Source organism: Chrysemys picta, chromosome 15, assembly GCF_011386835.1.
Source record: "Chrysemys picta bellii isolate R12L10 chromosome 15, ASM1138683v2, whole genome shotgun sequence".
NCBI classification, from domain to species: domain Eukaryota; kingdom Metazoa; phylum Chordata; order Testudines; family Emydidae; genus Chrysemys; species Chrysemys picta.
This window is the reverse complement of record NC_088805.1, coordinates 9,022,788-9,045,645: the sequence shown is the minus strand read 5'-3', so window position 1 is coordinate 9,045,645 and position 22,858 is coordinate 9,022,788. Positions and strand designations below refer to the sequence as shown.

General features: G+C 52.6%; 1 protein-coding gene across 3 annotated transcripts in view; it reads left to right on the top strand.

The window, feature by feature from the left end:
• The window catches only part of NOS1 (nitric oxide synthase 1), a 141,164-nt gene extending 123,214 nt beyond the window's left edge, over positions 1-17,950 (top strand). For 2 of the 3 annotated variants that reach the window (XM_065568303.1, XM_024108100.3), the window contains exons 21-29: positions 655-848; positions 1,507-1,676; positions 2,642-2,852; positions 3,856-3,943; positions 4,423-4,544; positions 5,454-5,602; positions 6,285-6,479; positions 7,827-7,945; positions 8,943-17,950. In XM_065568303.1, the coding sequence (XP_065424375.1) occupies positions 655-848; positions 1,507-1,676; positions 2,642-2,852; positions 3,856-3,943; positions 4,423-4,544; positions 5,454-5,602; positions 6,285-6,479; positions 7,827-7,945; positions 8,943-8,958 (1,264 nt within the window). In that variant the 3' untranslated portion in view covers positions 8,959-17,950. Of the gene's footprint in view, positions 1-654; positions 849-1,506; positions 1,677-2,641; positions 2,853-3,855; positions 3,944-4,422; positions 4,545-5,453; positions 5,603-6,284; positions 6,480-7,826; positions 7,950-8,942 lie in introns of those variants that run through there. The other variant, XM_065568304.1, reaches the window with a different exon arrangement.
• Positions 17,951-22,858: the final 4,908 nt, after the last annotated feature.

The window sequence follows — 22,858 nt, the reverse complement described above, 5'->3', positions numbered from 1 at the left end:
ATGTGCAGCACACCCCCGAGTGACCTAGTTATACCGAAGTAAGTTGTAGTGGAGACCTGGCCTCACTTCCACGTGCTTTACAACAGTAGGGCCACAGGCACTTCAGCGGCGTTTCTCCTCGTGGACACCTGTGGCCCACTCCCTTGCTGTGACACACCAGAACAGTACATGGGCTTCTGCTGCTAGCGCTGCAGCCGGTCAGGGGCCAGCTGGTTTCCTTGAGACGTTCCTGCTGACACCAACCGTGCTAGTGCCAAGAAAGGGGCAGGGTGCTGCATTCATGGCATGGCCGGCGATGCGGAAGTTCCACGAAGGACAGCATTGGGCCAGCGAGCTCAGCTTTCCAAGCGTTGTGCAGAAGAATGGCTAGCAGTGGAGAACACCACCACAGGAGAGTGGGGCGGGAGGCCAGGTCTGAACAGAGGGCAGAGTCTTTCCTAAGCTCCCGTTCTTGTTTCCTTTTCCTTAGTTCAAACATACGATCATCTGGGCAGACTCTGGGCTGCTCCTGTGCCCTCCTTCCTGCTCCTTAGAAAATCACACCTAAAGAAACAGCTCCCAGAGCTGGGCCCCGTTAGCTCAGGGCTTACAGCGGTCCAGAGGGCGCGTCACAGTGCTGGGTTTGTTTTGTTTTTCACCCCTCCCCCCTTGCAGTCGGTCAACGATTTTCCTGCGACTTCACACCAACGGGCAGCAGGAGCTGCGCTACCAGCCTGGAGACCACCTGGGAGTGTTTCCAGGCAACCACGAGGACTTGGTCAGCGCCCTGATGGAGAGACTCGAGGACGCACCCCCAGCCAACCAGCTGGTGAAGGTGGAGCTCTTGGAGGAGAGGAGCACAGCTTTAGGTAACCAGGGCCAGCTGGACCCCATTCCCTGCCCCCCTTGCAGAGTCTCTGGCTGCCATGTGGATCCTAGCAGGGGGGTTTTGGACCCCATTCCCTGGTGCATTCCCATAAGGACTGTAGGGTTTCTGGCGCTGGTTTTAGCTTCCTCGTCATGAGAGAGGGGGCCCAGATCCACAGCTGAGCTGCACTCTGGGGCTGTGGGGTGCTCAGAGCAGCCATGTCATGGAAGAGCAGGGCCGTAGGGGAGGGTTTTCTGTTCCCTCTCGCCAGCGGAAACCTCTTCAGGTACCTAGGATGCAAGACCTGAACCACTGGTCCATGGAAAGTAGAATTAAAGGGTGTTGATTGGCCGGACGCACTGAGCTCTTCCATACTGGACATTCTATGGGCCTGATGCTCCATTGCCCTGCGCTAAGCGGGTGGCAAATGCTCTCTTCCCAAAGCAATACAAGACTGGGAGAACCAGACACTGTATCATTAGTGTGGCCGATTGTACGAGGTGAGGTCATAGCAAGCCCCAGGAGATCATGCCAGACTCATCTTTCTAGCCCTTCCTCATTCATTGTCTCCCACTGGAGTCAAAGCCTTCATTGGCTTGCCCAGAGTGGGCTGGCAGGCTCAGCTGATCACTGCATTGTACTGGATTCTCTCTTGTCAGGTGTCATCAGTAACTGGACAGATGAGAACCGCATCCCACCCTGCACCATCTTCCAGGCGTTTAAGTGCTACCTGGACATCACCACGCCTCCCACCCCGCTGCTGCTGCAGCAGTTTGCCTTACTGGCCACCAGCGACAAGGAGAAGAAACGTCTGCAGGTCCTTAGCAAGGTAAATCCATAGGTCTGGTTGGCAGCCTCTTCCTAATGTAGGAGGTTTACTTGCCCCATGCTTCTGCTCAACCTTAGACAGTGGTAACCAGAGAACGCCCCCTCCCCCTGAGAGAGAGAGAGAGAGAGAGAGAGAGAGAGAGAGACGGCTCCCTCTCGATGAACACTCCACCTCTCTATCTGCCTCCTGAATGTCTTTGGATGAATCTGGCTGAGGAAAGCTTGTCTATGTAAACTGCTGTCAATGACTTGCCTTCTCAGATCCTAGAGCAGGATTCCCCTGCAGTCCTGGGCGGTTCATACAGAAATGCAGCCTGTGGAAATTACATGTCCCCAAGATGCATTCTTCCATCCTGATCAACGTGGCCTCCCGCACTGGCTCCTTACCCAGGGCTACTGACAGTTTAATGGATCAACGTCTTTGCACTGATGTAGCCCCCCTCAGTGTGCTTTATGCTCAGTGAATTTAACCTCGCAGCTCCTTGTCTTACAGAGCAGGGCTCTGAAATTAAGTGACGTGCCCAAGATCACACGGGGAGTCTGTGGCGGAGCTGGGGCTTGAGTGTACGGCTCCTGACTCCTTGTCCTGATCTCTAGACCCTCCTTCCCTGGAAATCAGCATGGGTGTCTTGCACCACTACTGCTGTGTCTGTGTAGGAGAGTGTCTGAGCCCGGGATCCCTTGTGATTGTGCGGCACACTCGCGGTATAATGGGAGTAGCTCGGAATCCACTGAAGGCTCCGTCAGGAACATTCGAGTCCTGAGGAGCAGGCCCTAGGATGGGTGGCAATCGGGGCTAGAGCCCTGGGTGTCCTCGAGCCCTGTGAGAGGCAGTTGCAGCCACGCGTCCTGGCATCCCCAGCCAGAGCTCCCTTTCGTCTGCTCCACCCTGCCATGGGGCCCGCATGATGCCATGTGTCTGGCCTAGAACAGGAGCCCACCTGTCCTTTCCCTCCCGCGCTTCAGGGCTTGCAGGAGTACGAGGAATGGAAATGGTCCAAGAACCCCACCATAGTGGAGGTGCTAGAGGAGTTCCCGTCTGTGCAGATGCCCTCCACCCTGCTGCTCACCCAACTGCCCGTGCTGCAGCCTCGCTATTATTCCATCAGCTCCTCCCCCGACATGTCCCCGGACGAGGTGCACCTCACCGTGGCCGTGCTCTCCTACCGCACTAGAGGTACCATGCCAGCAGCGCTGCAAGGGGCTCATGGTTTGGGTGGTGGCGACCAGCTAGAGCCGTCCCATGGCGTTGTGCTAGGTGGCCACGCAGATGGGGCCTTCATCTCCATTTGCACGGGGCATGTCTGTGTGTTTGGGGACGGGGGAATCCCTCGTTAAAACCTGGCTGCCTGTTCACACGGGGCTCCCTTGGGGTAGGGCTGGGGGCTGTGGCAGCCAGATGCAGCAGCAGTAACCGGCGGCTTTCCAGCTCTTCCAGGCCGCTCTGCACTGCGCAGCACAACGGTTGCGTGCGCTCGTCTTAGCTGCCTCACACCAGTGGGTGGCGGGGAGCAGAGACTCCAGATCGGCCCCCAGGGTGGATCGGCCAGGCCCCTCACGCAGGCATGTGTCTCTCCTGCTTCCCGCCTCTGGGAAGCTTATAGAAATGCTGAACGTTCATCTTCCACGCAGCACTGCCAAGCGTGGTGTCTGCTTGCGTTGGCAGGAGACTATCAGGGTGGCACAGAAGCCTATTACCATCTTCTCAAGGCGCATGGGAGGAACCCTAGCTGGGGAGGGGGTACCTGGTATATAAACCTCCAGCGGGAGCCTGTGGCCAAGGTTTCTTTGCAAGCACTCACCCAGCTGGAGACAGCTCGGGAAGGTCCCATTGGCCCTTAGCAGCGGGAGTGTGTTAGGGCCACAGCAAAGTCACAAACTGCCCTGCTCCAGCCAATGGCACCTCCCTGATGTTTGCCTGGGGGAAGCCAGCCCGTCCTGAGTGCTGCAGTGGTCCAGCCTGCTCTGAAGAGCAGAATTGGTCCCAGGGACCACTCAGAGCCTGGCCAGTCTGACCCCAAGTGACGGGTTGGCTGCCGTTAGTGCTGACGTCAGATTGGGGGAGGTTTGGGCAGAGTATTTCGCTGGGTGCAGGGAGGTAAATGGCCAGGGCATTCTGCAGTGATCCATTCAGCAGGACTGGGGCAGGGTACAAACCCTCTCCTCCTTTCCTCTCCTAGATGGGGAAGGACCGATCCACCACGGGGTCTGTTCCTCCTGGTTCAACCGGATACAGGCTGATGAAGTTGTGCCCTGTTTTGTAAGAGGGTGAGTGGCATGTTCACTGCATGTGGAGTCCCCGAGAGCCAGGGAGGGTTTAGACCATTCCAAGACTGACTGATCTGTCAGCTATTCACAGCAGAGAGCCCGCGAATCCCTGTCTATAGCCCACCATGTGCGCTCACAGCACTAACGGGGCTTTCTACCAATGAGCTGCCTCCTCACCCGGAACGGCGGAGGGGCTGAGGCCCTGTTCCGTAGAGCAGTCTGCAACAGCACCGTACAGAGCATGGGGCGGGGTGTGGTACCCGATGCCCCTGAACAGCCAGGGGTCACAGAAGAGAGCGCGGCATGGACTGTTACCATGCGCCCTGCTTCGAACGCCACTTTTTGCCACCGCCTTCCACACTCAAACTTCTGCACTTGCATGTCTGAGCTCCATTTCTACCCCCACTAGGATTTCATTGACCCAGCCTGGGCCTTGGCCCATGAGGGGCATCGCTAACGTTAGACACTTGTTTGTCCAGAGCTCCTGGGTTCCACATGCCACAAGATCCCCAGGTTCCCTGCATCCTGATTGGCCCAGGTACGGGAATCGCCCCGTTCCGGAGTTTTTGGCAGCAGCGGCTCTTTGAAATCGAGCACAAAGGTGGGTCTGAGGTCTTGAGCCTCTGGTAAGTAAGGGGGCGAGCGAGTGCCTGCCCAGCATCCTCCCGAAGCCAAGTGCAGTACCCCCGCTGAGAGCATGAGATCACGTCGCCCTCCAGTGGCTGGTCCTGTGAGGACTGAGCCTCTTACTTGCAGCTAACAGAATCGCTCTGTTGGCTCCAGGGGTGGGCGTCAGGCTGAGTGGGAGATGGCTGCGGTGATGTGTGCGTATGTGTTGCCATGGCTGTTTCGCTGACCGCGAGATGACCTAACGTAGAGCTGGTTTGACATTTTTCCACTGGGCTTTTTTTTTAAATGAAAAATGTCACGGATTCTTTTCTTTAGATGCCACTTCATTCCATTCTCCCCAGGTTTTCAATGAAAAATTAAATTGGTTAAAAATAATTTTTTATTGCAAAACCAAACAAAAATGATTTTTTCTTAAATTTCCCACCCAAAAAGCCTGACCTGTTTCACCCAGCGCTAGTTACTTGGGACCCTGGATCCATGCGTACGGCTCTGAGGGGTTACACAGTCTCCCCAAGTACCTCCTCTCGGACCTTCTACCCTTCCCCCTCTGCCATCTGCTGTCCCAGGGAACAGAGCGACGTATCCAAATAGCCTCCCTCGGAGTGCTCCTCCCAGCAGGCGAAGGGGGAATCCAAGCACAGCACATGCCCATAGGGTGACCAGATGTCCCGATTTTATAGGGACAGTCCCGATTTTTGGGTCTTTTTCTTATATAGGCTCCTATTCCCCCCCACCCTCTGTCCCGATTGCTCACACTTGCTGTCTGGTCACTCTACGTGCCCACTCTGCGCAGGAGGGTATGCGCGAACCCAGGCTTGGGAACTGGGGTGCAGGGGATGGTTTCTGTGACTCACTGCTATCCCACCTGTCTCTGCTCCAGCACTGAAGCCCTGTCCGATGATTTTGGTCTTTGGGTGCCGACAGTCCAAGATCGACCACATTTACAAAGAGGAGACCCTCCTAGCCAAAAACAAAGGCATCTTCAAAGAGCTGTACACAGCCTATTCCCGGGAACCAGACAAACCAAAGGTAACCCTGCTATGCCACCTACGTTCAGCCCTGAGTCGCTGTGGCCAGTCTAACGCAGATGGTGAGCGGAGCTCCGGCATCCCCAGGGCTGTGGATTCTCCCAGCCACTAGGGGAAGAGTCCGACCTCTCATGCAGTCACCTGGAGGGACTTGCCTGAACTAGTTTGAGGACATGATCTGGGCTCGAGTTTTTCACAGCTGTGTGGGCCAATGAATCTCCCGTTTAAGAATCCCCAGGAAGGCAATTACAGCACAATAGCCCTCAAGCCCGTTATCCAGCCCTCTCCATCTCTCTCCCTTTCAAACGAGACCTAAAGCCACTTGTGGACATTAACAATCCTCTGGCGCTTTCCCCTAGCCGAGTACTGACCCCAGGGCCCTGGCCGAGTCCCACTGGGAGCCTGTTTTTCAGGGGTGCTGTGCAGCTGGGGACTTCCACTGACTTCAGCTGGAGTTTCTGGCACTTAGCACCTCCGAGTATGCATTGTCTTCAGTTCCCTTCCCAAACAGTTGTGCAGCATTGCCGTGCGTTGTTAAATGGCTGCCGTGTTCCACCCCAGAGGTGGCTGCCCTGTGCCGATGGATGGAGGGGTGAAGTGACTCCTGCGTGTAAAACTGGGCTGGGCCCTTTGGGAGCTGTGGGGGACAGGCGCTGTGCAACGGCCGTTCCTGTCTCCCCCAGAAATACGTGCAGGACGTGCTGCAGGAGCAGCTGGCTCAGTCTGTGTACAAAGCGCTGAAGGAGCAGGGAGGCCACATCTACGTGTGCGGGGACGTCACCATGGCCGGGGACGTCTTCAAGGCCATTCAGCGCATCGTGAAGCAGCAGGGTCAGCTGTCCGTGGAGCAGGCTGGCGCTTTCATTAGCAAGCTGAGGGTGAGTAGGCCCTCCCCAGCCTGCCGTAGGGCAGCGCAAGCTTGGGCCAAGGGCGTCGTCAGGGCTTCCTCTTGCACAGTCACTGATGATGGGATCATGGCGGCCACGAGCTCTGGGTGTGGTCAGTAGGCACCACCCCTTCCAGCCTCCTGACCTGACTTCATAGGCCCAGGCTCTCTGCCCAGCTCTGCCCATGTGCTCTACCAACCCTCCCGGGCCCCTGGCTTGCCAAAGGAGCTGGGGGATGGGTGAGCTACCAGAGGACCAGGCCCCTGCAGCAGGCCATAGGGGCCTGGGACTTGCCTTCAATCTGTAAATCGGCAGAATGGTTCTTGCCGTTACCGGCCGGCCTAGGCCCAGCACAGGGAGGGTGTCTGAGGGAGCAAGTCTGCGCAAAGGACTGGTTCCCGGAAGAATTCTTGTCCATAGGGGGCCAGCTTCTCGGGCAGATCTGCTTCTGCAGATTAACCCCGTTAGCCTTGTCCACACTAGCACTTCACCCACCGCTGGCCTAGCTCTGGTGCAGCTCCAGTGCCAGCGAATTGCCAGTACGAGCTGCAGTTCCGGGTCCTTTTGCAGTGCTGGCTCTACCCAGGAGATGTCTCTGGAACAGCAGGCAATGTCCAGCCAGCTAATAGCCTTCACCCACCACGCATGTTATTTACCTATCTAAAAATTGGCTAGAGCGTCCTCACTGTAATAAGCAAGTGTAGCAAATCTATGGCCTCCTAGTACCTTCATGGTTGTCACGTATTATACAATCCGGCCATGCAGATCTTACTACTGCATAAGCCACAGGCCTCTACCATTTCAGCTAACAGGGAAGCTCCTCTAGTTGTTAGCAATAGAAGGCCTATGACATACAGTTAGGCAGTTCTGATTCCATCCCGTGAAGGGCACTGGTACACGTGCATTGCAGTCAGTTCTCTAGGGCAATGTTCCTGTTAGGCTGCAGTACAATCTCCAGTTCCCCTGGGCTTTCTCTCGCTTTCTCTATTTTTTAACCTTAAGGCATGTGGACCAGTAGCCATTGAGAGAGGCAGCCCGGTATAGTGGACACTGGACAGAGTGCCAAGGGACCTGGATTCTATCATGGCTCTGCCCCTGACCTATTGGGTGAGCTTGGAGATGTCACTTCCCTGCTCTGTGCCTCATTTTCCCCTTGTAGGCTTTTCCTTTCTTGCCTGTTTAGCATGTAAGCTCTTAGGGGCAGGGACTGTCCCACACTCTGTCTACACAGCACCTCCCACCTCAGCTAGCATCTCTGGGTGTTACAGAAATACCATAATAACAACTTGCATGGCACCGGGAGAAGGGTGTAGTCGCCTCTGCTGTCCTTGCTTTCAGGATGACAACCGATACCACGAGGATATTTTTGGAGTCACCTTGCGTACATATGAAGTGACTAACCGCCTTCGATCTGAGTCGATTGCGTTCATTGAGGAAAGCAAAAAGGACACGGATGAGTGAGTTGACGTGCTTATTTTAACCTGCGCTATTGTTTCTTAGACGCGCGTGGGTTGTGGAATAAAACTCGGAAGGATCCTTTGATTTATTTGCATGTATGAAGCCAGTAATAGCAGAGACGGGAACAGGCCTCTGATCCGAAAAGTAGAAAGAGACAAAGCTGCAGTACAGTTCCTTGGAGAGAACAGTCGACTCAGTGGGCTAAATCCATTCCGGAAGGAATTGCCAGGGTGAATCTGACCCATTGTATCTGCGAACACAGCCTTTTCCATACCACGAGCGCCTGGCACAACAGACGAGTGGGCGGGCACAACTGGAGCTGGTTGAAAATTTCCCAATGGAATAAAGTTCAGTGGGAACGTGTCAGTTCTACACTTACCTCCGGGTCCGGCAGCAGGCAATCGATCTTCTGGGATCGATCCCGGAAGTGCTCGCCGTCGACGCCGGTACTCCAGCTCGGCGAGAGGAGTACGCGGCATCGACGGGGGAGCCTGCCTGCCGCGTCTGGACCCGCAGTAAGTTCGAACTAAGGTACTTCGAATTCAGCTACGTTATTAACGTAGCTGAATTTGCGTACCTTAGTTCGAAATGGGGGGTTAGTGTGGACCAGATGGAATTGACTTGTTCTGTGGGAATGTGTCGATTTCATCAATGGAAACCAGGCGGGGCTGTCAGGCTCCCTGGGACCTGCAGCTCTCCAGCGCTTGGGCTGCACACCTGGTAGGGGGGCAAGCTTGCTGGCTACCCGGGGAGCCAGATGGCCGGTTCCCCAGCCAAGGACTGAAGACCCGATCCCGTTCACACTGAAGCCAAATGGCAGAATACCCATTGGGATCCAAGGTGGCTTTACTGGCTCCATGCTGAATCTCAGCTGGCTGGTGGCCAGATGTGCTCAGGGCATTTAAACGCTAGCTGCCCCATGCCAGGAGGGGAGGCTGCTGGGCTAAGCGTGGAAGGGAGCATTGGTAGCTAGTCATTCTCCCCTTTCCCTTGCAGGGTTTTCTGCTCATAACCGGAACCCCTTGCCCCAGACGGGATGCCAAACCAGCTGCAGTGGCAGCCACCCCCCTCCAGCCGGAGGGCGCTGGGTTTTGTATTTACACGGACACGGCGGCTCCTTTTCTGCGGGACCTGCCCACGGAAAGTGCTCTGTCTCTCGTCCTGTCGTCGTGTCCCGATGATGATGATTTCCCTTTCCTTTCTCTCTCTGTCGTCCTGTGGCGGTTTCTTTTCACTCCTTGTTTCCCTCCTCGGAGTCCCCCGCTGAAGTGCGATGGCTTTATAATCCGCAGTGGCTCTTACGAAACTACGTTTCTTCTTCGCTCGGTCCGACGAGGGCGTTTCGCGGCTGCATGAAATCACCACCTTCGCGATCATCTGCATTCTTTGGTGTTTGGGGGGGTGGGGCTGGAGCGGGGGGATCCGGGCAGTGAGGACTGGAGAGAAGCTGTTTTGCCCGAGACTCCTTTCCCCACCTCGACGTGGCACTTGGCTGAATCGCTGCATCTTCCTCGCTTTGCTTTGGCCGCTCCGGGCCTGGCCCAGGGGGAAGTTGGATGGAAAGGAAGTGCTGCCCTGCCCCCTTTCTTGCTGTTGATGGAGGCACCAGAGCTTTGTTCTGTTTGAGGGGTGGGGTTCGTCTGTGTTCAATGGGTAACAATTCACCTAAGTGAGCTCTGTGCTGTTTGTATCATCAGCCCCACACCCCACACCCTCTTGGCTCCGTCCTCAGTCCTCTCTTGCCTGTGTGCCCTGTGCTGATCCTGCTGGTGCAAAAGTCTTCACGGGCAGTGTGCAGGTGCAGGCTGGTGCTTCTGCAAAGGGGCAGCACGGGGGTGCTCTCTGGTCACGGGGAAGCAGGGGATGTACTGCCCACTCTGCATCCAAGCCTCCCCAGCCTGCAATGGGAGTTAAGGGTAAATGTGGCCAGCCGGCATGAGAGGGCTACAGATTAGCTGAGATCCCTGGAGGAAAGATTGTGACTCGGGCGTGCGTTGCGTCCTGTAGCTTCCCTGGATTAACAGGACGCTGGCGGTGGGCACGTGAGTCCTCTCCAGCAAGGCAAGAGAACATGTAAAGCGACAAGGCTGGGAGGCGGAGTAGCTCTGAAGCCATCTCTGCCCAGGTCCAAGCAGCACCTGCTTATAAAAAAGGTTGATAGGAAGCCAGCAAGTAGCCGCTCTATGGGGTCTACTGCAGCCATTCCTGACCCCTGGGACCAGGCCTTCTGGGAGCCCCATGTAACGCCCCATTAAATGAGTAACAGTTGCCTTGAATATTCAAAGCATGGCAAGTCTGTCCTAGCACGATCTTGTGAGATGTCCTTTCTCAGCAACGCCCCCTCTCCCCTCCAGGAGCTGCAAAGCTCTCGTGGTGCCAGGCTGGCTGCAACGGCCCCGGGTGCCTCCACTCTGCAAAAAGCCCCAAATCCTCTCCATGCCCACTCTGCCTGCTGCATGCACGGTGCCATTGTTCAAATTGCACAAGGCCTCTGGGCCGGGAGCTCTCAGGAGAGAGGGGGAGCAAGCCCGAGAAGAGAGGCACTGGTGCTGTCTAATGCCAGGCTCTGAGGTGCTGACCGCTCAGATCCACTGCACAGATACAGCCCCAGGAGAGACTCTTACAGGAACTGCTACAGAGCTATTTGGGCATAAGCTTCCGTGGGTAAAAACCCACAAAAGCTTATGCCCAAATAAATCTGTTAGTCTTTAAGTTGCCACCAGCCTCCTTGTTGTTTTTGTAGATACAGACTAACACGGCTACCCCCTGATACTTGCTACAGAGCTGGCAGCCCCTGAGAGTCACTCCCCTTTTCCAGGTAGGAACTTTGCCACCCACCCCAGGCCGGCTCTCTCTCTCTCTTTCGGGGGGTGGGGGGGACTCTCTCTAGTTGCCAGGTTCTTCAGGGGTGTTGGGAGCCCTAGTCCCTTCCCCCATCTGCACTGTATGTAGCCATCCACTGTGGCTAGACTGAGGCAGCAACAGCAAACTGGTGCCTTCAGGTAGGCATTGGCCCCCCCTCCTGCCGACAGCGTAGGGAATTGCCGCTGGAGGGGGACAGGACTTGGGCACGGCAAAGGTGGAGGGTCCCCACAACCGCTGTCACCAAGGGGTTGTTTTCAGAGCCCAGGTCCTGCCACTGGCTCCCCCTGAGCCAAGCTTCTAGTCTCTAAGGTGCCACAAGTCCTCCTGTTCTTCTTTTTGCGGATACAGACTAACACGGCTGCTACTCTGAAGCTTCTAACAGAGTGAGTCCAGCAAGGTCGGAAGCCTCCCCCAGCCTTAAGTGTGACTTGGCAGCTGGGCTGCTCGACTTCAGCTCGTGTTCACTGGTCTCACGCTACGCAGTGACCACGTGGTTGCTTTGGTTTTGCGGCCTCGACCCTCCAGTGTTGGTAGGCGCTTGTGTGTGCTGCCACTGACACAGCAACGTCCCTGGTCTTTACCTTCCCTGCCCACCCCAGATGGATCTGACCCAAAACCCTGGGCCCAGAGGCCCCAGCACTTTGGGAAAGCTCCATTCCAGGTTTTTTGCTGCCCCAATCCATCTCTTCTGAGTGTATTGCTCAACTAAGAGCCAGCAGGACTTTAAATAGGGACATGCACAAATGCTGCCACCTTGTGGTAATTTGCATGCACGCTGTTCTGTGAGGGTGGCCCAATGTGCTGCCCTAGGAGGATGAATGAAGATCCCCGGCTAAGCCCCTGTTCAGTTACGAAATCACGGCTGTAGTGTGGTTACAAGTGATACGGTTCAATTTGCAGCAGCGACTGTATGTCCGCACCCGCCCTGTTGCCTCTCAGTATTTGCCCCCAGTGTGTTCTGAACAGCTGCCCCGCACTGCCTCCGCAAGGACCACCGCGGTGGCCATGGGGACATGCACACAGCGCCGCTCATGGAGAAATGGATTCTGGGCTGTCCCACTGCACAGAGTGCTGGGCTGAAGGAGACCAGCCCGACGAGGGGGAGTAGGGGCTCCTGTCTACACTGCAACCCCCCAAGGTGCTAAGCCAGTTGCACCAGCCTAGGTCCCTGGCAGGGGGCAGGTGTGGTTAGTTGCCGTGGTTACTAACCAGGTGGTGTGCAGGCATCAACCACAGCTGGAGTCAACAGTACCATGTCCTGGTTACAATCCCTGGTCACTGTTGTGTAACCGGGGCCTAGCGCTCGAGCCAGCCGCAGGGAGCTCTTCAGTGGGGCCGAGAGCTCAGGCAGGCACTGACCCTTCCAGCCGCATGTCTTGGTCCCCTGGAAGCCAATGGGAGGAGAGAATGAAGAACACATCAAGGGCAGAAGGATGCCTTTGCTCGAGATTGTGCCTCACAAATCTGTGTAGGGATCCAGCCCCTGGGGGCGGGGGAAGAGAGGACAGATCCTTTACTCCGCCCTTCGCCCCCCCACCATCCCACACACTGGGGAAGTTTGGCTCTGGATCCAGCACACACCAAGCTGACCTTTCTGTAAGGTGCCAGAGCAAAACCCGGCATCTCCCTTCAGCCCACCCCACACAAACCATGGGGAGAGTTTGAATTTGGATCCAAACTTTGCGCCAGGCCCATCTTTCCTGGAAATATCAATGCAAAGGAATGCCCAAAGACATATCCTTCACCCCTTCCTCTTTTCGCCTGTGTCCTTCGCGTTCATTTTCCCATTCAGTCCTGTGCTCCTGTAACAGCCCCGCTCTGGAATTAGCTTTGCTGGTACCGATGCTCCCTGTCTGTATCTGACAAGAGAGGCTGGCTTTGGCAGGATGGGTTGTGTCTCCTCCTGTCCAATATACCCATGAGCCACGCTAAAAACACAGCAAGTGCAGCCATGGAGGAGCCATGACATCCAGATTCAGCCTCTCCCGTTGCTAAAGGCTGGAATTTCCCAGGTGCCTACAGGAGTTAGGCCCCCAAAGCCTGTTGAAATTAACTGTGAGTTGAGCACCCGAGTCCCTTCGTTCTCTTTGAAAATCCCGGTCTTAGAGAGCAAAAAGCCGTGTTACGTCCAGCCTGCTCACCTGGTGCAGCCAAGAGACAGGACAGGGATGGGGGAAGGGACAGGTGAGTAACAGGGAAATCCTACCATTGTGGGGTGAATTGAATTCAAGAGCTCCAGAAGCTGTCATCAGCCTCCCTGCTTCGCTGGGATAATTGACTTTGAACAGGCCGGGCTGGCTTTCTTTTTAACTGAGCAAGTTCCATTTACTTTAGTAGCCAGTTTGCTCTCTTCACCTGCAAGGGTTTCACATGCTTAATTTCCTCCCCCAGAAAAGGGGACATGATCCTGCTAATCTCCTCTGTCATGCCACAAACAGACCTTTCATCCGCCACCCAGACGCAGTTCAGCTGGGTGAAATGGGTGTGTATGTAGAATAGATACATAGCACATGGGTGGTGGAGAATGGAGACAGCCAGGTGATGGACTGAATGTATCTTGTGCAGTTGATGGCTTCGTCTGCCCTCTGTCCACTAATCCCAGTCCCCACTGGCTAATTCCAACACTCCAATCAGCTGAGCAGCTCCAAACAGCTCCTGTAGCAATTGGAGAGTGGGCATGATGGACCAGTGGGCTGATCCTGTCTGGCAATTCCCATGAATGGCAAAGACTGCCATCACCACCACCAAAATGCTTCACAGTGCATCAGCTCACATCTTACTCCAAAGGGTTAACAGCCAGGTGGGTCCTTACTAGAGCTGGTCAAGACTGTTTGAATTTGCAAATTGTGCATGAAAAATGCTCCCCATTTTTTCTGACCAGCTCCACGCTTTACCTTAGACTGATGAGCCACTAAGTCTCAGCTCCACAGCGACCGTCCCCGAGGCTTTGCCTCCGCACAGCAGCTTCTTGGAAGTTTAGATAGGGGGCAACATACAGGCCAGTCTTTATATTACAGCACCCTAGAGAAGGGGAGCAAATAACAAGATCACTTTCTGCTCCCAAAGAATTTACAATCTAAGATGACAAACCGCAGCAGCAGGAGAAGCTTCTCCCCGCTATATCTTACCCCTAATCTATACTCAATAGTGATTAGTTATTGACCTCTGTTAATTCCCCATTTCACTATTATTCCCCTCCCTTATCAATTCACACCCTTAGCCTGTTACCAATTCCCCATTTCACTATTATTCCCCTCCCTTATCAATTCACACCCTTAGCCTGTTACCAATTAACCGACTGGCCTTCCTGCACCTCTCGCTGGAGAGACCTTCCTAGCATCCAGCCCGTGCTCAGCCACGCAAAAGGGGGGAGTAGCTCTTTAGTAAAGGTAGGTTCTGGTGATGGCAATGGGACACGAAGCACCTAAAGCTAGGAGGATGCTAATGCTCTGGGGACTTGCTCCCCTTCTAGCTGGCTCTCTCCAGCGATGATCCCAGCCCATGGAGAGACTGAGGGATGCAGAGAGCAAGGAACTTCACCTTAAAGAGCCAAATTCTGCTCTCAGATGTGTCGGTCAATTCCCACAGGAATCAATGGCAGTCAATTTATACCGGCCTAAATGGCAGCAGAAGTTGGCCTATGTTCTGAGCCCCGTTCTGCAATCATTTACCCGGAGTGCTGTGTGAATAGGAAGAGTTTGCAGGACCAGCTCTTTAGAAGCAGCAGCGTGTACACACTGGGCACAATCTCTATATGACACATACAGTGCATGGAGGCCTTGTTATTACTGATGGGAGGCCAAGGGGGTGTCCTTGCTGAGGTGTCTGTGAGCTTAGCCAAATACACCAGGCTAGATGCTAAGCTCCTGTAAACCTATCTAGCACCATTAGAGTGCGAAGAGTTGCTCTGATTTACCCCAGTGGAGGATCTTCTCCAGGGGTTGCTGATATTCTGAGAAGGAGAACTTTATGGTCTCTGGTAATGGTGCTGCTACTGTCAGGCTCCATAGATGTGGCTATTGCTAGAGTGAGATCTGTTGCTGGGTTTGGAATTATTATTATCATTTCTCAATTACTCGCAGAGTTCCCTAGAGGATCATGGCCCTTCTCAGGACAGACAGAGATGGGTGGCGCTCAGCATGGCCCTAATTTTGGTTCTGCGGGGAGTTTCAGCACTGGCATCAGCGCTAGCAGAGTTAAGGCCACGCTGAGTGCTTATGAAATCCCACCCCCAATCAGCACTGCATTGAGATTGCAGAATCTTGTGAGGTATTAAGGACCCCCAACGTCCATTGGCTTTGGTGGGAGACGGGGCGATCGTCACTCTGCAGCATTGGGCCTGAGGGCAGTAGCAGTTACAGTGATTACAGCTTTGCATGCACCAATGCATTATTCCCTAATAATCTTGTTCCAAATCTATCCCAGGCTCTGGAATTTCAGCTCTGGCTTCTCCCATAAAACTTTTATTTACTAAAACTTCAGGGGTGATGGGAAAAGCTAATGAGATAGTGGATTTAAAGCGCTTCGTTCCAGGACTGAAATGGGCTCTAGTGGGGTCAGTGTTTTCTGGGTTTTGCTAAAGATATGAGGATGGCATCTGAACTTTTTAAACAGCACAGTACGTGCCTATCTTCTCCCTGCTGAGTCAGTGTTACAACACGGCCTGGACTCTAAAATGCCCCAGACTGGTGCTGTTGCCTATAAGGGCCAATGACGAGAAGCCGCAAAGCTCATTTCAAACGTTGTTTATAGACTCTCTGCTGCTGAGATCTGCTTACGGTGACTTGCTGATCACACATGAGGGTACCTTTCTTTCTCATTCATGTCACTAAGTGTGGGCAAGATTGTGTGGGCACAACTCAAAGGCAGTCAAACCATCTGTGTATGGGTCCCCCGCTGGTTTAAGGGATCCCACAAGCTCGTTCTTTGCAGCAGCTTGCTCTGAATCACCACTGAATAGAGCTAGTTGAAAAATTGTCTATATGTGGGAGTGGGACTGGGTTTCCATGGAAAATGTGGATTTTGTTGGGTGGGGGGGTTGGCAGAAATTCAAATACTGAAAACTTTGAAAACAAATCTTTTGGGTTTGAGGCATTGGTTTTTTGATGAAAATCAAAAATTTCCATGGAAAGTGGGCACTTTGAGCCCCCTCCAAAAAAAAAATAGTTTACTCAAAAACTCAATTCTCCAACCAGAAAAACAGCTCTGACAGAAAATTTTCAACCAGCTCTGCTTGGGAAGGCAGCAAAACCGACAATAAATGCAGCAACCCCTGCCCCATCTGCTCGGGCGTTTACCCTGAGTCTGAAAGAAATGGTTTTTTTTTTAAGTCGTGTTCAAAAAATGTAAAAGTTTGTGTTTCCACAAGTGCCAACCAACAAGCAGCTTTAGCTTTACTAATGAGGTTCCAGACGTTTCGCATGTGTGTGAACTGCTCCCATCGATTCCAGTGCGAGCTGATTGCACCCATCCAAGGCTGGGTTTGGCGCCGCTAAAGAGTGCAGAGTTCATAGCAGAATCCAGTCACTTCATTTCAGAAACAACTGCAGCCCACTGAACAATGCAAAACCAAACGATCATAGACTCTAGGACTGGAAGGGACCTCGAGAGGTCATTGAGTCCAGTCCCCTGCCCTCATGGCAGGACCAAATACTGTCTAGTCATCGGGACATTTGTGTTGAAAATTTTCACTGACATTTCAAAATTAGACAAAGTTTTGACCAGCAAAACTGTAGCTGGTCAAAAAACATGCGGGAGGAGATTGTAAAAATGGCTTCAAGAGTTGGGGGGGAGGGGGTTAGTCAAAATTCAATATTTTGTCCAAAACAAACCTTGAAAAAAATCAAAATTTGAAAAAACATCTACCAACTTCAGGGGAAATAAAACAACTTTTTAAAAACTGTATCTAAATCCACCTTTAACTAACAAGCCTGCATGCCTCCATTCCTGTCTGTGTGGGGTATAGAATGGTGTATTAACAAAACTCACTCTAATGCCTCTGATGTAGGAATGCCTTTCAGACCCTTCCTTAAATGAGGTTTGCTGATGTGCAGCCTTGAAGTGATGGTTTGAAAGCCAAGAAAATGCAGGCCAAACATCAATTCTGGTTACAGTGCTGTAAAATAGACAAATGTCAGGAACTCCCAAGTTTGGGTCAACTCCTGACCTGGAAGAAATAGCTTTAGCCCATTTGGGAAGCCCCTCAGAAACCCTGGTTTCTTATACGTTGAAAAGACCTGAAGAATGGTGAAGATTGAATTCTCCTTGCTTCTGGCAGCATCTGAGTTCTGGGCTGTATGTGGTTCCCCAGGAGCAGGGCAAGAGTGCCTTTCAAGCAGGACTGGTTGTATGGCACTGGCTCCCATCTAGTTAGAAACACAGGCTGAAATTCTCCTAGCTCCCAAAGGATTTTGGGTGCTCAGTTCCAATTCATTTTAAAAGAACTGGGTATCCAATTCCCTTTGGCAGATTTGAAAACCTCAGGTTTTTAAATGACTTGTGTCATGAAGAGCAAAGGCGCAACAGTGAAATGGAGACATTTTGTGAAATGCGACAGGGGTTTGGTGAAACCTCCACATTCTAGAGGTTTCCTGAATCCTCTAACTGTCCTGGGTTTTCCCGTGTTCGCTGGAACTCCATCTTTTCCAAATTCTCTCAGCCTCGTGACCCTTCCGCCTTCCCCTCGTATCATTGTGCCTTCCGTTTATTTTTTAAACAACGCCATGAGTTAAGACTGGAGCATCAGCTTGACTCTCACTTTGTGTTTCCTGAGGTGGGTGGACAGATTGGTACATTTTGTAGCATTAAATGTGATTCAAATGTAGGTTTCTTTCTGAGGAAGGAGGGTGGGGGTGGGGGTGGGAGTGAGGGTGGGCAGGTGTTGTATTTGATCATATCAGTGCTTTAAGCAGTCAGAAACATGGTTTCCCCTACCTCTGAGCTCTCAATGCTGCTAAAATCTCTGCCATTCATACAATGTACTCCAGCACCTCTCTCATGGACTGACTCCTGCTCTGTTTGCGAGGTATCCACACTGTTCTAAAGCATGCACCTCTCTGTATAGTTCCAATCTTTTGATTTTATGGAATAAAATACCTATGCCTGTTTGCATTACAGTCAAAATAAAAAAGTGGACTAAAGCTACTGGACTGTCTTGTTAGTTGGTTTTTCTTTTTCTCTTGTGTGGTTCCTGATACTGAAAATGCCCTGTCTACCTCACTACATCCCATTGTCCCTCCATTGACTAACAATAGTAGAAAATGCTGGTGCTTTAAAAAAGAAAACTGTAAGATCTCTTGTATTTCTCTGTGAGAGATGCTCACTTCCTTGCAGGGCTGCTTGGTTTCTGAACATTACATCATAACCCTGTTTGCACTGTGAGCCCTCTGCAGGGGTAACTGAACAGGGTTAGATCCCTACTCTGTCTATTCGACACCATCCATTGTTGGAGCTGCAACAATCGTAGTGCAGTCAATGCCAGAGAGAACTGGAATACTTGTCTGGCACAAAGAATGGCGGTGGGGGCAGGTGAGATGGACAGAATACCTGTGTAGCTGTAATGTTACCCATGCCTACTGTACTGTCAGCTGATATAAAATGCCTTTACTTAGATACAACTGCTTTTAAACTCTCTCTCTCTCTCGGCAGGAATAAGAATAGAATAAAGTGAGGCCCAAGACTAAAGCCCAGATCCTGACATACCTGTACTTTGGGGACATTCAGTTCAAGATCAGAATCCAGATCCAAATTTTGCATCTCAGGACTCGATGTCCAAAACAATTAAGTTACCTATGGAGCCTTTCGGGCCAGCAAAATCCAGATCCAGTACCCCATATCCCCAGGGCAGTGTGTTTGCTAGTGGGAGTCACACACCACAGACAAAGGGCTGCCTCCTAAACATGGGGAAGCTTCAAAGAAACCTGAAGAACTAGGATAAAAAGGGCAGAACTAGCCCCAAGGGGGATTGGCACTGGTTGTGGGCTCTGATGCAGAGATCTCAATGGTCAACAATTCAGAGAGGGCAGAGCTCATTAATGGGGTGTCAAAATGCCCATAACCGCATCTCTCCAGGATGTTCTGTCAGGACCACACCCTGCCCCTCAGTCCTAGGCTGGGGCGGGGACGGTCTGGCTAATAACCCAAAGGCCGGTCAGCAGTTACCCCACGAGAGATCCTGCTTCCCCAGCTCCACCAGGGCTTTCCCAGTCGCTGGGACCGGTCACTCTTGGAGATGGGCCTGGGGCACAAAACTCTGATCCCAAGCTGGATTTCTACCCTTTCCCCAAAGATTGCGGTGTTGGGATGTGAGGGTTGGTCTCAGGTCCATCTCTAATGGACCCAGAGATGCCAATAGCACAGGGGACAGGTCCTGGCAGCAAAGCACATCACCTCCTAGTGGGTATGTGCAGTGAGTCTTGTGAAGGTGCTAAGAAGGGGATAGTGGACAGTGGAATCCATTCTCCAGAAATCCTAGGGGGTGGGGGGGTGAAAGAGAGAGTGCGAGAGACTTCCTAGGCTTCCTGATCTGGCGCATGCATGATGAGTCGATACCAGAGATGGGGCCATCCAGCAAATTTCTGCTTTGGATTTGAAATACCCCAAGGGCAAGGGATGTTTGGCCTTGTGACTTTCTTTTAGCGCATTATACAGATGGGAGCTGGTGAGTAGATTCAGATCCAGGTTTGGATTCAAAACCTCTGCTAAATTCCAGGGGCTTGTGATCCAGGGTTTTGGTTTGGGAAAAGGCAGGTCTCTCTTGACGGAAATGGGGCACCAGGAAAGAAAATATAATGCGAGGAGTAACTAAGGGCACTAACATTAAAAAGACTGAAACAAGGAAAAGATCAAGGGGCCAAATTGTAAGAAGTAAAAAAGTGACCTGTGTGTGCCTAGCCCTGTAATGACACTCATTCATATTTAAGCACTTAAGTAACTTTGGCCAAATTGTAAGATGTAAAAAAGTGACCTTTGTGTGCCTAGCCCTCTAATGACACTCATTCATATTTAAGCACTTAAGTAACTTTGGCCTGATTCCAGAGTGGATGAGCACCCACAGCTCCCACTGAAGTCAATGAGACTTCAGCAACTCTTAGAACCAAGCCACTCATTCAGGTGCCTACATATGGACTTAGTTGTTCAACTTTAAGCAATCTATTTTGAACATTTTGGCCTTGGGGTAAATGAGAAGGAGAAAGGCTCAGTTCTGATGGGAGCTGGGTAGGTGACTAGTCCCAAATTGTTTCTCTTAGGAGGAGAGAGCAGTTGAAACGCAGCTGTCGCCTTGGTTAAGAGCAGTTGAAAAGTGGTATCACACTGGCAATGAATCACTGGGTGTCACAAGGGGGGTGGCTCCCTCTTTCCATTGCTTTCCCTCTCACACCTGCCACTGGAGGCTGGCTGAGTGGGGGGCCCGGTGACAATGTCCTGGAACAGTGTAACATTTGTGATATAATAGTGAAAATTCACAGGCCTCACAAAAAGAACAGGAGTACTTGTGGCACCTCAGAGACTAACAAATTTATTTGAGCATAAGGCCTCACAGTGCATGAGAATCTTCAGCCTACACCGAGAGAGACAGCATGAGTGTGAATGACAGCAATAGCAAGAGAGACAGGCGCCCATCCACAAAGCCCATGGGACCCCAGCGGGGCAGGTCCCTGAGTCTGTTCTCCTCCCAGATCAGGAGCTAGGAGGACCCCCTGTCTTGCTCCAATGGTAATGAGCTCACTTGCAGCCCTGAATACTAAGATAATTAGTATAATCAGCCTTATGCTTCAGGGCTTCAGCTGGCCAACTGCAGAGGACAGGATGAAATTTTTCCTCCCAGATGCACAACTCCTCAGCTGCATTATAGGTGTTTTTTCACCTTCCTCTGCATCATCAGGTTTGGGCCACGCAGAACAGTGGATGACAAGGACCAGTGCTCTGAGGCAGTACAGCGAATGCTCTATTGCTAGAGGCTTGGCTCATGTTCAGGGTCACACTGATCACCAGGTTTGGGGTTGGGAAGGAAGTGGCAGATTGGCAGGGACCCTGGGAGTTCTTTCACGATCCTCTGAAGCATGGACCAGGGATCCCCCTGTTAGGATCATCGGGGCCTATCCTGCTTAATCAATTCTCTGCCATCCCTGAGGCCTCAGGCACTGCTGGCCCCTCGGTCTCTCCTGTTCCAGATGGAGTCACAACACTTTAGTTTCTTGAGGAGAAGATCGTCGGCTCTGAATTGGTCAGATAAAATGTGTTTGGAAGACACTGAAGTGAGTTGTGTTTTCTCTCTCATTATTTGCAAAGTGGGGCTCAGAGGGTGGGGAATTTAGCCCAGTGCATCATTGGTAAAGCTGGGAAGCGAACCCAGAAATCCTGCCGCTACCAGGCGCTAGTCCTGAGAGCTGGAGCATTATCAGCTGAGGCAGAGACTGTTCAGGCTCCAGGGAGGAGAAGGAGGCTGAAGAACGGCACCCACGAGAGAGAAGCAGCCCCGTCAGAGCAGGAGCAGTGAGCGCAGCAGCAGCGCCACCTCCCCAGAGAGGAAACCGAGCAAGAGCAGAGTGGTGATAAAGAACAAGTTAAAAATTCAACGTGGGGCAGCAATGAGGGGACGGGTGCAGCTGCAGCCCCCACTGTCAAAGGGCCCCCCCTAAACACCCTGAGCAAGGAGGGGCAGACAGTGGGTCCGGGGAACTTGAGAAACTGTGGCCAACCCGAAGGGGGGTGGAATTGTGGGCCCTTCATAATGCTAAGGGCATCCTCCTGACGGAGCCAGGACTGGGGCAAAGTGCCTATGCAGCTGAGAGACGGGCTGTAACACAGATACCGAATGTCCATAGAAGCTCATGGTGGATGAGTGAGTGAGTGAGGTGCAGAAAGAGGGCCATGGAAAGGCGCTCTGAGCTAGGGGTACAGTAGTGTACGACACCCTGGGGAGGAAGTGGGGAATGGACAGTTCCTAGAGCAGCTCTTGGGGGCTCATCTCGAAGGATGCATCCATCCAAGAGGCTTCTCTGGAAAACCCTGGAAAGAATGAATGGAGGTGGGTAGAGAACAGGATCAGAAGGGCAGGTCCAGGCAAAGGTTCAGTGATCAGCCAGTGAAACCACAGCCTGAGGCATCTCCAGCCCACCCTGAGAAAGGTAGAACAGCAGTAAGAGAAATGCTGGGTCTTCCAAAAGCTGGGCCATTTTTTCATACAATTGGCCCATTTGGCCAACCCAGAAAAAGAGGCCTGAGACAGGGCCCAGGCAGTGGATTCACGGGTTGTAATCTTCAGTGTCGAGTTGGAGATCATACAGCCCAGGAAAAAACAAATCTTTTTAGCAGTTGCATGTTAATGGGAATCAGGTGCCAGGGCTGTAGGGCAGAGGTGCTGAGAGAGCCCTGGGCTGGATTCAGCCATTCCCAATACTCCCCTCCCAGGGGTGGTTTACTGGGGTTCCAGGGCACGTTCCCCAAGCTCAGGTATTACTGGGCTGGGAAGGAGTCAAAGGGGGTCAAAGAAAGGGGTTTGACAGTGACGACCCTTTAATGTGTACAAGGGCCGGGTTCAGAATCTAGGGGTTCCTTTTCAACAATACAACACAAAACCAGCTCAAGCCCCCACCCAGTGACCTGGGACAATTACACACCACCCCCTGGGTGCCTTTAAGAAGCAATACTTCCCCTCTCACTAGCATAGAGTCTGGTTGTAGCAATAACTTTTAATAAAAGGAGGGAAGTAACTCAGCATTAATTTGGGAAAACACTGCAACTAGGGTTCATAAACACAAACCAGGAGCAAAAGACCCACCCCCAAGTAAGTTGGGCAGTGTCCCTTTCCCCTCAGGGTCTTAAGTCCAGCAACCCAAAAGTCCCTTTAACATGCCTGTCCCTTCTCTGCACCCCCCTCACAGTTGCTGTCCTTGGCCAGTGTAGCCCCAGAGGGCAGGGGGTTGGGGTGTTGGGGGAGGAGTGCGGGGTCCCAGCAGCGCTTACCGCAGCTCCCAGGAAGCAGCCGCCAGGTCCCTGCAGCCCCTAGATGCATGGGCAGCCAGAAAGGCTCCGTGCACTGCCCT